A 14,163-nucleotide genomic window follows, 5' to 3' on the forward strand; every position below is an offset into this window, starting at 1 on the left:
TCTAATTGAGGATATTAATCTTATTTAAATCCAATAAGGAGTTCAAGTTTTTTATCTCAACGAGGATGGAATTAAATTTTGGCTATAAAAAAAAAGACAAGAATAAATATGATTTTAAATTTTTTATTAAATATGAGTACGAAGATGAATAATATAAAACTTGTTTTGTACTCATACTTTATATATATATATTTAAATATATTTAATAAATTAATTTTTTATTTAAAAATATAATTTTTATTTTAGATTAATTAAAATTAAATATTTATACTTAAAATATATATATTTATAAAAAATTACATGTGCAAGATAAAAATTTAAAAATGTTTTTTATTATTTTATTTTTTGAAAAAGTTACTTATATTGGATTACTAATTCATATTAAATATACACAAGATGAGACAAACATGAATTTGAAATACCCATATAAGTATGTGGATAGATATAATATAAAAAAACCCAAATTAAGGATGATGAAAGTTCTAACGTCTCTATACACTACTACATCCCTACTTCTAATTATTAATTTTCCCATCATCACAGATGCTACGCAAATGGAATTTTTTCTATTTAAATCAAAATTACTCAATTTGAATGATGGGTGTAGAAATCGGTATTTACAATTTACAGCACTCTTGAGTTACTATACAAACTTGTTATGTAGAAGCTGTAAAAATCAACCCAAAACATGGTAAGTGAAAGTTGAGACTGTTTAGACCATTGGTCTATCATTCTAAATCGTAAGGCCTAGCCTATACAGCATGATAAACAAAAAAATGCAGTAAGACTAACTAACTGACAAAGGTCCAGACTCTGGACCATGGGCTGTTTTGCCAAAAACATGAGCTTGGCCCGGCTACAAATATATACACGTGGTAAATAATAATACATTGGTAATTTGACAGGGGAGCTGTTATTTTATGCGCTATTATAAAGATTGTAAATTCTATGTTATGCTTTTTGATTTATAGATTAAGAAAGCTTAAAAAAATATATAAAATGAATGTTTGAACCAGCTCAACTTCATCTCTTGTCTTTTGTTTAATGGATAAAAAAAAAAGCTATTGTAAATTTTACAAACGAAGTTAAATATTATATTTTTGTTAATTATTTTAAATATATCCTATTAAAATATGTGATAATTTTTTTTATCTCTTTAATTTGGTCTGAAAATTTAAGAATATGTTTTGATTTCTTATCCCTTCAATCAAGGACAAGGGATATGAAACCAAGTCATTGTCTTTATTTAAAAAAAAAAAAAAAAAAACCTGTGTAGTTTATTTAAAAAAAAAAAAAAAAACGTTTGACTAACATAAGAAAAAAAATGTAAAACAAAAATATTAAGTGCTAGTAATAAAATACAATGAATTGATACTATAATGCAATTCTAACTTATGATTTTGTTAGCCGTCAATGTATCTATTAATGTGTTTCAATCACATTATTGAGATTATGTTGAGGGTAATTTCGATCTATTTTTATTAAAAAAAAAAAAAAAACACAATAATCAATATGTTTGAAATAATTTATTATTAGGTTTAATATTACTCTTTCTGTCCCAATTTTTTTTGCTCATCTTTTTTTTTTATATGTCTCAAAATTATGTCTATTTTTTAACATATAAAACTTTTACTTTTTTATATTTTAAAATTATTTATATATATTTTTTAATTTTTTGACATTAAAAATCATGAAATTTTAGTTTTATAAAAAAATTTAAAATTTAATATTAAATACATTAAATTAAAAAAAAAAACTTCATGAAAATCAGTACGTGACAAATAAATAATAGGAGAAGTAGAGAGTAATATACACGCTCATAATGTCTTACAGCTTTCTTTATCTTTCTTTTTTTTTTTATGAAAATTAACTCTATATAATTCATTCAATATTCACCAAAGCCTGGTCAATTGTAAGCCTCTCTTTTCTTCTTGTCTTAATCCCTCTCATAACCGGAATTTCACAATGGACTCATCATCACCAGATTCTTCTCAGAATTCTAGAGAAATTGTATACAACTTCAAATCCAAAATAACAAGAAAAATAAGTTCAGCAGCAGATGTAGGAGTCAATCATGTCATAAATATTATGGAAGGAAACGAGGATCGCTTAGCTTCCATGCATAAGAAAATCTTGGAGCCACCGCGTTTGCTGAGCATGTGTGCTGGTAGGACCTCATGCTGCATCTTCAGAGTTCCAGAGAGCCTGGTCGAGGTCAACGATAAGGCCTACCGACCTCGTATTGTCTCAATAGGGCCATATCACCGCGGGGAGCCTCAGCTTAGGATGATTGAGGAGCACAAGTGGCGGTATTTAGGCTTCTTGCTCAAAAGGATGCAAGGAAAAGGCTTGGGATTGGAAGACTTTTTAAAGGCCATACAGCCCCTGGAACTGAAAGCAAGAGAATGTTATTCTGAAACTATTCAGCTTGGCAGTGATGAATTTCTCGAGATGATGGTTCTTGATGGTTGCTTCATCGTTGAATTGTTTCGAAAAGTTGGAAACTTAGTTCCATTTGAGCCTGACGATCCTCTAGTATCTATGTTATGGATATTACCATTTTTCTACAGGGATTTTCTTCGATTGGAAAATCAAATTCCCTTCTTTATTCTTCAATGTCTGTTTGATTTATCAAAGATGCCTGGAGAGAAATCTGGTCGGCCCTTATCTATGCTAGCTTTGGAATTCTTTAACAACGCAATACTAAGGCCCGATGAAGTTATAGCTAAGTATCATGATCTAAAAGCCAAGCATTTGCTTGATTTGGTCCGTGCAAGCTTTATTCCATCCGATCAAGATCGCGAGCCATGCAAGGTTTGTGTACCAACTCGAATGATTCATTCCGTTTCCAAGCTTCGCCGTGCAGGAATCAAGCTCCATCCAGGAAAAGCAGACAGCTTCTTGGTCATAAAATTCAGACATGGTGTGATAGAAATGCCTCCTATAACCATAGATGATTTCATGAGCTCTTTATTGCTCAATTGTGTAGCATTTGAGCAATGCCACCGGAGCCCCATGAAGCACTTCACAGATTATGCTACTCTATTGGACTGCCTGGTAAACACCTACAAGGACGTGGAATACCTATGCGAGAGAAACATCTTCGAAAACTATTTTGGAACTGAAGGAGAAGTCGCACGATTCATCAATGATATGGGTAAAGATACAGCATTTGATATCAACAACTGCTACTTATCTAAGCTGTTTAGAGATGTTCACCAGTATTACCGGAATAGTTGGCATGTTCAATGGGCTAGCTTCAAACACACTTACTTTCAAACTCCATGGTCATTTATATCCGCATTGGCTGCCTTGATTCTCCTACTACTTACCATTGCTCAGACCTTCTTCACAATTTATCCTTTTTATAAAACCTGATAAATATATAAATTTAACATAATTATGATAAAATAAAATACTTTGATCTATTGTTGCTTTTTATAGGGAAAATAAGCTTGTAGACTAAATTTCTGAATAATAGCAATGAATATCATCTTTTGACGGAAGGATTGGCCTTAGGAGGCAGTACAAGCAGCGTTATGTGCGATTAGTCTTATCTTATATGATGGCTTTTTCCTCGGTTTTATCTTACTAGTTCCTCTTCATTCCAAATATACTCAAAATTTTGCTTGGTAATATATTCATTACTTGAGAAGAAACTCATTGTAAAATGCAGGATCAGAGAGGCAAATCAACTCGGAGATCAAAAGAAGTGGGTTACAAAAGGCTGCCTTTCGTGAAACAACACTACTGTTCTACGTGGTTGGAAATTTGAATTCAATGAAGAATAGGAATGCCAATTTTTTAAGACAATAATTTATGCTCTTTGAATAGCGGTCAGCTGTTATATCAAAATGAGTTATGGTACGCACCTCAACAAACGTTCAAAAGATGCATATGCCTCATTATCAAAACCAAACATTCAATGAGAAAATAATTCCTAACCATATATATAGCACACATAAGAGGGTCCAAGAATTAAATCCAAAATTTAGTCTAGTTGATTTATATAAATATTTTGAGATACTATCTAACAAGTTTGTAATTCAAATTGCAACACTTATAAATTTTTTTTTATCCTTAAATTATAACACCTTTTGTTAAAAAAAGTGTACAAAAAATTCTTTATTATCATGCGACTTGTTAGATATATATGTCTAACTAATATTCAACGATTAATTATCGAAGAAGGCCAAATTAAAGATATATCTTCACTATAATATAAGTATAATATTATCCTATTATAAAAGTTAAAGGATAGAAAATGTTCCTGATTTGTAATTAAATAATATTTAAATTATTATTATTTTTTGTAATTAATCAAATCTTTAAATAGAAATTTGCATCCAATTAAGCTCTAAATAAAAAGTTAATGCCGTTAATTTTTTTTATCAACTAAAATAAGATTTAATGTAACATCAATAAAATAAATTAAAATTTATCACGTGACTTAATTAATATACGTGAAAATTAAAAATTTTATTATTTTTTGTTTTTATTTTTATTCCCTATTTTTTCTCCTCTCTAAGATGATTTATTTGACTTTAGGTTACGAATTGATTGATTAAAATTTGCTATATGATTAAAATTTTTTCATTTAAAAGTTTAATTGAATTAAAATAAAAAATAAAAAATTTAATAATTATAATAAAATATTAAAAATTTTAAATAATTATTAAATTATAATTTAATAACATTTTTTTACCTTTTAATCTATTAAAAATATAGTAGTCTATAGTAGTCTACGCTGACCATGTCAATTCAAGACTAATTTTAGTTTGGAACATCTATTTCCACTATTATGCTAGCAAAGAATGAGCTATATCTTAAAATTTAATGTCATTCATTCAGTTGGTAGCATTAAAATTGGAATTTAAAAAATAAGTTTAATTTAAGAATAATGGGACTCTATGTCTACCACTCTACCATTCATAGGCTATTGGTACGTCCAAATCTTTTCTGACAATTGACTGGAAAGAAAAAAAGCCCTTTTTTTTTTAAAATGGTAATTACTTTTTGAAATTGGTTTTCCAATGGATAAATTGATAGGGATTACTCTCGCAGGCGAAAAAAGCTGATATTCCTCGTTACACTGATGATAGAGACTTGAACCTAAACAGGGGCAATAGTTTATACTTTGTATTGTTACAAGTTGCCATTTATTTGATAAGTGCAGTAACAGGACACAATGAAAATTTTACAACGGATTGAAAATTACGTCATAGACCTGGAGCATCTATCTGCTAAGTTTTAATTCATGAATTTCAAGTCTACAACTAGGATTTGCTTGTTATATAATCGAGCCAAACAGTTTGTTTCATTAACAAAGGAAAAGATACAGAAAATAAAACAGAGCAACCAAGTCATAAAACAAACTAGGCAGATCAGATATGGAATGAAAACCTTAAAAACTTGTCTTAGCATACACCTATCTGAATTAAATTTTCAGGGGTGGTGGAGGGGTTTTTCAACCTTGTGATTAATTTTTGCACCTCTTGATCCATCACCAAAAAATATAAAATTTACTTGCTTCTTGCGTAATTAATTTTTGAATAAAAAATTAAGTTTAATTAATTCATATAATCATTCATGCAATCTCTTTTAACGGTAAAACATGTTATTATCAGTCAATGTACTGCTAACTAACTTTCTCATATTTTCTGCTTGGATAGGTGTAAGGAGATACCAAGCATGAACTTAATATCTTTGAAGAAAACTCTGAACCTTTTATATTGTAAGTTATTTAGGCCTTTCATCGAGCACTCCTAATTCCAAAAGGCATTTACCAACCAGTCACAATGCAACTACAAGGGTAGGCAGTTGACCTAAAAAGCATTCACTTAGTGCCATCCAAAATCATTTCACAATGATACAATTGGACCAGACCCGCTGCACTTGTGTTATACAATTTGACAATGATGATGATGCCACTTGCTAGGAACCAGCATATTGGACTTACAAAGATCACACAGAAAGAGAATTTATCCATATGTACAATACAGAATATATACTTCTTGAACCCACAAAAATATTTGAATAGATAGGAAGTTAGACCTCCATCCCTAAATATTTCATTTCACTGTAATGTATATGTAAAGATAATCACAACCATATTTGAATCTCAATAAGCATTTTAGTCTTAACTAATACTTCAAATTACTGAAATTAATCATTGATTAGATTGTAAAACAAAAACGTATTCAAACAGTTGACTCAATGATTGGATACATGTATGCCTTATTCAAAGAAAAAAAATTAGGAATCCAATAAAAACAACCAGTACAACTTGCACCATTAAGTACCTCACTTGTAGCGTATGCTACAGGAAAATAACTATCCGCCGCAAGTTCATTGGAACTGCAGCCTGCTAGCGTGGACAGGACAGCAGATAATGCTTTGCAGGCCTCGAGTATTCCATCTGTCTTCAGGACAAAAATTCTGGACTGGGTCTTCGGTTGAAATTGACCTTTGTTTTTTTGTTCCTGTTTGACCTTTGTTTTGAAAGTTTTAATGTCTAGAATTTTATTTGTCAAATACCATTTGCGCTCGCCTCCCTGGTATCTGGCCTCCATATAAACCCATAAACCAACTTCTTTAAGGCCTCAAATCCATCTTTCCCTTGAAAGCAATAAACAATACTTGCAACTTGCTTCATCAAACTTGTTCAAATTTCAATAACTTCTAGCAGCATCCTTTTTTTTGTAAAGAATCTCTTACAATCAGTGCTAATTACACGGCATGAGCCATGAGCCAATTTCCTCAACCCACCAGACCTGTTCACAGCTATGATTTGACTCCAATACGATTCCCTCAAGCCTCTCAACCTGTTAACATGGACAATATGTATTCCTGGTCTTCGATTCCTGAAGAGGGGTTCCAGTTCGATTTCCCGAAGAACTTGATACCACCACCGTCGACAGCAGCATCAGAAGAAGAAGAGAAGCAAGCATTTGAAAATCTAACCAGCGTCATATCCGAATGGTACGAAAAACTTCTTGAAAGCATAAGAAGCCAAATAAACTTGGAAAAATTCAATATCTCATGTAATAACAATATTGAGCAAGGCTTCCAGGTCGAGTCTACAACAACTCTTGGCCACAATGAATACCTGGAGGAGTTTAAGCATAAGCTTGAGCGATTCAAAATGAAGATTATAGATATAAATACCTCGCGTGGGGTTAATGGACAGACTGAGGAGCCACGGCAAAAGCTTGAGGGCTTCAAAATAAGGACGGTGCAGCTGGGAGAAGTTGCCGATAAGGAAGTTAAGCAGTGATTGTAAATGTTTGAAACGTCGCGCATTTAAACTCTAAATTTGTATTTATTTATGTTCTTTCAAATTCTTTTATTAATTTGGTGGGTGGAACTGAAAAAAATTTCGGTTTGCTCGTATCATGGTTTAGGTGTATATATATTTCTTAATGATATAAATAATTATGGTGGAATTATCATATTTGCAGTCTACAACCAAGAACAATATATCTATGTACATTCCCATAATATGAATATACCCATGGATATAAAAATTTGACAAAATTCATAATAAATGTTGGAAATTTTATAAATACTTTATTGTATATTTATTAATATTTTAAAATGTCATACAGCAATTAAAGATATGATGCATAATTAACAAAATTTTGGATGCAAAAAGGGATAACAAACGAAACAAAATTTAAAATTCTTACTTTTTTGGACAAAAAGAATTTTCATTTCCTTTAATAAGCTTTTAGCTAATTTTTAAACCTTTAGTCAAAATATATAAGCTTTTAGCACTAGAATCAAAATGGAAGAAAGAAAATATTGAAAAGGATGGTTTGACCCAGGGAATATCTTAGAGAGATGTGTACTTAGTTTCTTCAAAGATTTTCATAAAAGAAAAGGAAAAAAAAAGAAAAAGGAGCATATTAATTCTTCCTATAACATAACTTTACGTGATCCAATCTTTATTTTCTTTATTCTAAAGATAAAATCTGCATGGCAGTTATTAGCAAACTTGGTCCTTCCTTTTTTATCATCTCATCCTTGTTGACTCCTACCACATTATAAGTGTTGAATATATATATATATATATATATATATATAAAAAATATAATATAATATAATATAATATAATATAATATAATATTGTAACATTAAAATCATGTTTAGTACATAAAATAATAGATAGGATAAAATGATAATTATTTTATATTATGTTTAATTTATATAAAAAAATAAATTTGTTATAAATATTAATCATCTTCTTAGTATAAGACGAGTTAACTTTCTAACAATAGAGAAAATTATTTTTTATCTATGGGATTAAATTTATTTTTTTTATTATATCCTTAAAAATTATATCAATAATTTAAATTATATAAATTTTGAAAAAAGATAATTAGGCTAATAAATAAATTATTTTATCATAATTTTTATACATTTCAAACACAAAAAATAATGATATTATTTTATTTTATTTATAATATCATTTTATCTTATCTTATTATAATCTTATGTGTCAAACACATTTTAAAAATCTATTACAACTAACAAATGTCTATGTTAATAGCTGCAGGCTTCCCATGCCTAACTAGTACACGCTCTGGTAAATAATTTCTTCTTCTTTTTTTTTTCGTTTAAGGATTGATATCTGTGAGATGTATTTAAAAGTAAAATTTTAAAAGTATATGGGAGAGTACATTTCTGAAATTGTTCAAGAAAAAAATAAATTCAACCAAAATTTGAAGATACTTTAATCGTATTATCGAAAAAATTAGTTAAAAAAATATTTTTTGGATTGTGATTTAAATATTGTTTGATAAATTGAACAAACTCCATATTGAAAATTTAAATATTGAATTTGTGGTATGAAATTCTTTTAGTATCCAACTAAAAATTAAATATTTAATAGAATGTTTGCTAATTTTTCACAAAAAGATATGATTTATAATTATGTTTAAATGAAAGAATAAATGATTGTAAGTAAAGAATATGAAATTAATAAGATTGAATAACATTTTTCCTTAAAATAATTGACTTAACACATTAAGCAGGTAAAAGCTAGTAAGCTACTCAGCATTTTTAACACTTTTTTGTTAAACATCTTCCATTAAATGGTTTTTAAAATTATTTGTCAAACCCATTCAAAATATAAAATGACTAAAAATTTTAATTTTCACTGATTTGGAATGGTTACTCATTAGAATTTCCGATTACACATGCTCTTTTCAATGGCTTTCATTAGAGTTTCCAATTACATATATACTCTTAACTTCTATGGTAACAATTATTCTTTCTATCCCATTTTCTTTGTCTATTTTTTAAAAATATTCCAAAATTATATTTTTTTTAACACAAATAACCTTTAAAGCACAAAAAATAAAATAAAAATCTTTTTTTTAAAAAAAAATTATTCTATAAATAATTCTTTTTTACTTTTTCATATTAAAAATTATGGAACATCAATTTTGTTAAAATTTTTAAATTTTAACATTAAATACACTGAAATCAAAATTTTTTTCTCCAACTCCAAAAAGGTAAAAGTGGAACAAGCAATTTGGAATCGATGGAGTATTTTATATGTAAATATTGGAGGATCATTTCCTTTAGGACTTGGGTGCTTTCTTTTTAATAAAGGAGATTCAAAAATAGGGAGTTCGAAGTTTGAGCATGAATCTTAATTATAATTTATTAAAGAGGTAATAAAAATAAATAAATTTTTCTCTAATTAATTTTTTAATAAAAATAAGTTACATATTTAAAATTGTTAACTTGATTTCCTTAAAAAAAAAAAAAATTTTGTTAACTTGATAATTGTATCTCATTTTCATTTTATTAAGTCAACAATATCAAATGCTTAACTGATTTCCTTCAAGACCTTGAAGAAAAAAATAAAAAATTTAATGGGAGAAAATTAATCAAGATTTTATAAATATTGATTTAGGTAGCACATTCTATAAACCCTAAAAAACTAGTGGCTATCCAAATATGCATCCATTGGGTTTTCACGTAATTACCAATGTTATCTTAGGACATAATTAAATCAAATCAAATTGATTTATGATAGGTTTGAGCTCGCTTAAATTTTATAGTTGAGTTTAGTTTCTACTTTTGATGAGATTTAAATATAAAACTTTCATAAAAACTAAGGCTAGGCTTTAGGTTATATTTGATACATAACATGATGGATAAAGATAAAATGATAATTATATTATATTATATTTATTTTGTATTTAAAAAAAGATATAATTATAAGTATGATTAATTATTCTCTTGATATAAAATGATTCAATTCTTCTAAAATAAAAAAAATTATTTTTAATCGATGATATTAAACTCAAATGTTTTATTATATCTTTAAAAATTATATCATAATTTAAATTGTATAATTAAAAAAAGATGATTTTGACAAATAAATAAATTATTCTATCTTAATCTTTACATACATTAAATATAAAATAAAATTATAATATTTAATTTTATTTTATTTATAATATCATCTTATCATATTAATCATCTCTTATGTATCACACACATTTTTAGAATATTGGATAAGGCATTATATAATTGTATACCAAGAAAACCATTAATTAACTGTCTTTAACTAAGTCAACAAATTAAAAGGCATGGGTATGCACGTTTTATATATATATATATGGTCTTCACCCTTCAGCATAGCCGATGGCGTGTCGGTGTAATACTAACAAAACCAAGTTCAAATTGGATAATAATTCGGTAATCATAATTTTAAATCATATCTTTGCTTTAATATTATTTTATTAATAGACATTTAATTTTATTTGAAAGGATTTAAATTTATTCAATTTTTATGTTTAATTTGCACGTTTGCGTTTGATATCCATTTGATTATTTTAACTAAATTTATCTTATAAAATCATTCGAGTCGGTTGTTTTAGGGTCAATCCAATTTTGTTTGGTGCAATTTAAAGGTGGCTTACGTGGGCTTAAAAGACCAAATCTGATAATGAATGTCTAGGGCCTATTTTAAAACCCAATTATTTTTATGTAATTAGTTAAGGGTTAATTAATTTAATAAAAAAAGGAGAGGGTTAAAAAATGCAGGGCCGGTTGCCTCACTTTTCCACCTTTAGCACCAATTGATCATGGATCCCAATACCCCAAATGCCAGCACGCTCAACCATCCCAAACGAACCAACAGCAACAGCCTCACTTTCTCTCCCTCCCAAAATCAGTAATGCGATTTCCGCAACAAACAACCAACTAGAAGAAATTCAATTTCCATGTCCTTCGATAAGAACTTTGGTTCAACAAAAATCCCAATTCACACAGCACCAAGAGAGAGGGAGACAAAAAAAATCTTAGAGCAAAAATCTTAAAACTTCCCAAACCTGCAGCCTTCCTCGCCACCATCAACCCAAACCCTACAAGCACCGAATCACAGCCACCACCACCTAATCACAACCGATCGCCACCAAATCGAAGTCCCATAGCCCTTCCCAATCTCATACCCGAAATCTTCATCCACCACTAACTGTCAACACCATTGTAAACCACCAAACTCTTCCTATGAACACATTGGCTCTACCCCTAGCTCCCCATTTCAAACCACCAAAACCAAAACCAAACTCACCAAAAACACTTCCATCCACCTGCAAAAAAACCAGCCTCTCCCACCACCGTAACCACCAGCCAACACTGTGAGTTTAGCTCATATCTACCATTCTACACTCAAATCCTCAACTTTAACTAACAACCTCACCACTATTAAACTAACACCCCAGCATCCACCTAAACAAGCCAAGCAAGCAACAAGCATTCAACATCAAAGAAAACTACAACAAAAGTTCAAAAATCCTAAGCCTACCATGTCATCACCGTACCCAGGTCATCATCAAAAGCCAAAATCCAGCACTTAGACTACCCACAACAGAAATATATCTCCATCAAATAGTCAACAACACAATAGTGAAACTAAAGGAAAACAAACAGAAAATACACATTAATGGAAGAGAGTTTGTTTCGGGTATGAGATTTTTCTAGGCTTTAGTAGTGTTTCGAGTTCGGTTCTGTTCAGGCTAGTCAAGAACAAGAAGTTACAAGGCAAAGGACATCTTTTTATAAGAAAACCACCACGTCAACGACGACGTCAATGGTGGCTAACGGCAACGAGGGGCCTTTGAAGAATCCGAGACCAAGTAAGAAGGATCAAGAAGAGGGTAGCAACATATTAAAATTTCAGAGGATTTGGCAGGCAGAAAGATGGAAAAACAACTGTTTAAAGTTTAGGCTTAAAACCTCAGATCTACGACTCTAGAGGCATTTTTCGGAAAAGCCAAGTCCATAGGGTGAAAGAGGAGATCAAAAGGAAGAAGTGCGTTTTTTTGGGAGATTTTCGGAGCCAACCAGCAACAACGATGGTGGCCTTACATTAGATTCTGGGCTTAAGTTTGATCGGTGACCGGCCTTTGAGTTTTTGAAGAAGAGTAAAATTTAAAATTTTTTATAAGGAGAAGCTACAATGAAATAGAAAAAAATTTTTTGGCTTTTATAGGTGCCAAAAAGAAAGAGAGAGGGCTGGTGTAGATCCGGACCCGATCCAGGGTCCACATTTCCGACCCGTGGATCGGGTATATGCTCCCGACCCGTGCTCGACTCCATCAATTACAATCCCCTCCTGCTGTTGACCCACCAACTTAAACCCTATCTGTTGACTGGACTGTTCCGAATTCATGCTCCGAACCTCTCTCAATTTTAACCTAGTCAGCCCAATGTTCTTGTTTTGAATTTTAAATTAGGTTATACCAATTTTGTAGATACATTTCTACCTCTTCGATTCATTTTGTTTTATTCATTTACTTATTATATATTTATCATAACTTTCAAATTCAAAAATTTGCTTATTAGATATAAAAATATGAATTCATCATCAATCATGTTTATCTAAATATAATTGATCATCTATGTAAATCTATTATTTTTAAGGTTGTCGTAAGCTTAAACTAAGAGCTTCTAAAAAGAATATGTTATGGTTTATATCAATAGAATTAAGTTTGAGAGTAGGTTACGTATATAAAAAAATTAGCATCCCATTATACTTAAAATTAATATCAGCTTAGTCATATGTTATTTTGTTTAAGTTTTAGTCAAAAATGATATTTTTTTATTAATATCGATATTTAAATATTGAACAAAAGTTTTTAGGTTTTCACCAAAAAAAATTTTTTCTTACTTTAAGAGTATTTAAGATAAACTCATTATTTACTTGAAGAGATTGTCGTCGAATTTATTAAATATCTTATCAAATTCAAACTCATTTTATTTATTCACAAAATATTATCATACAAAAATTATATAAAAATATCATGCAATTATATCATAACATGCAATCATGCAAAAATAAATCATAATAAATAATGCCAATAAATAAACTTCATACAAAATATTATGAAAAAAATATCATAATAAATCAAGCAAATAAATATAATAAAAATCACGCAAATAAATATAATAATAAAAATCCTACCAAAGTTTTCATTTTTTTTCTCTTTCTTTTTCTCATTACCTTTAATTCAATCACAATTAAAATACTTAAACAGAAAAAAAATTATAAAATAACAATAAAAAAAAAAAAAAGAAAACCTATGATCATACTAGGACTTGTGTAATTTACAAAAAGAAGCTGATGGATAGGAGAATGAACTTTAACGGGCCATTAATAGATTACGAGGGGATGTTTTGGTCTATGTCATACTACAACTGGCGTGGGAGACATACATATATTGGATTTGGGTAGAAAGGAATGCACACATATACAAGTTAATAGAGCTCACAGGAAAGCAAATATTGAGAAAAATCAAATATGTAGTTTGATTAACTTTAAAATATAGCTTACAATCATGTTAACCAAGGACTGTGTAAGAGATAAGAATTAAGAAGAGACTCATTTGTTGTGTAAAAGTTGAATAATATGTACTTATTGCTTGGTAACAGTTCTACTGCTTCTTGGATAATGAATAAAAATTACTTATTTAAAAAAAAAATGCTATCAAGTCAAGTCAAAAAGAGGGACAAGTAGGTTTAGATGTGGGTCGAGCCTCCTCCAAACATTACGCTTTGCTCTCAGTATTTAAGCAAAAAAACCAAGCCTTTACGATTTCCTTCTCCTTTCTCTTTCTAGCCTAAAAACTTCTTCCTCAAAAC

At 29.3% G+C, this 14,163-nt stretch overlaps 1 protein-coding gene across 1 annotated transcript; it reads left to right on the forward strand.

Annotated features, from left to right (window-relative positions):
- The first annotated feature begins 1,862 nt into the window (after nucleotides 1-1,862).
- LOC111311751 (UPF0481 protein At3g47200-like) lies at nucleotides 1,863-3,962 on the forward strand. Its single transcript, XM_022911422.2, has one exon. It carries the CDS (start codon nucleotides 1,966-1,968, stop codon nucleotides 3,376-3,378), a length of 1,413 nt encoding a protein of 470 aa, XP_022767157.2. The 5' UTR covers nucleotides 1,863-1,965; the 3' UTR covers nucleotides 3,379-3,962.
- Nucleotides 3,963-14,163: the final 10,201 nt, after the last annotated feature.

The sequence above is a fragment of the Durio zibethinus genome, chromosome 1, assembly GCF_047325235.1.
Source record: "Durio zibethinus cultivar Kanyao isolate XHJ-2024 chromosome 1, ASM4732523v1, whole genome shotgun sequence".
Classification (NCBI taxonomy): domain Eukaryota; kingdom Viridiplantae; phylum Streptophyta; class Magnoliopsida; order Malvales; family Malvaceae; genus Durio; species Durio zibethinus.

Excerpts from the sequence above, each read along its gene's own strand:
- LOC111311751 (XM_022911422.2), top strand. The coding sequence starts at position 1,966 with ATGGACTCATCATCACCAGATTCTTCTCAGAATTCTAGAGAAATTGTA.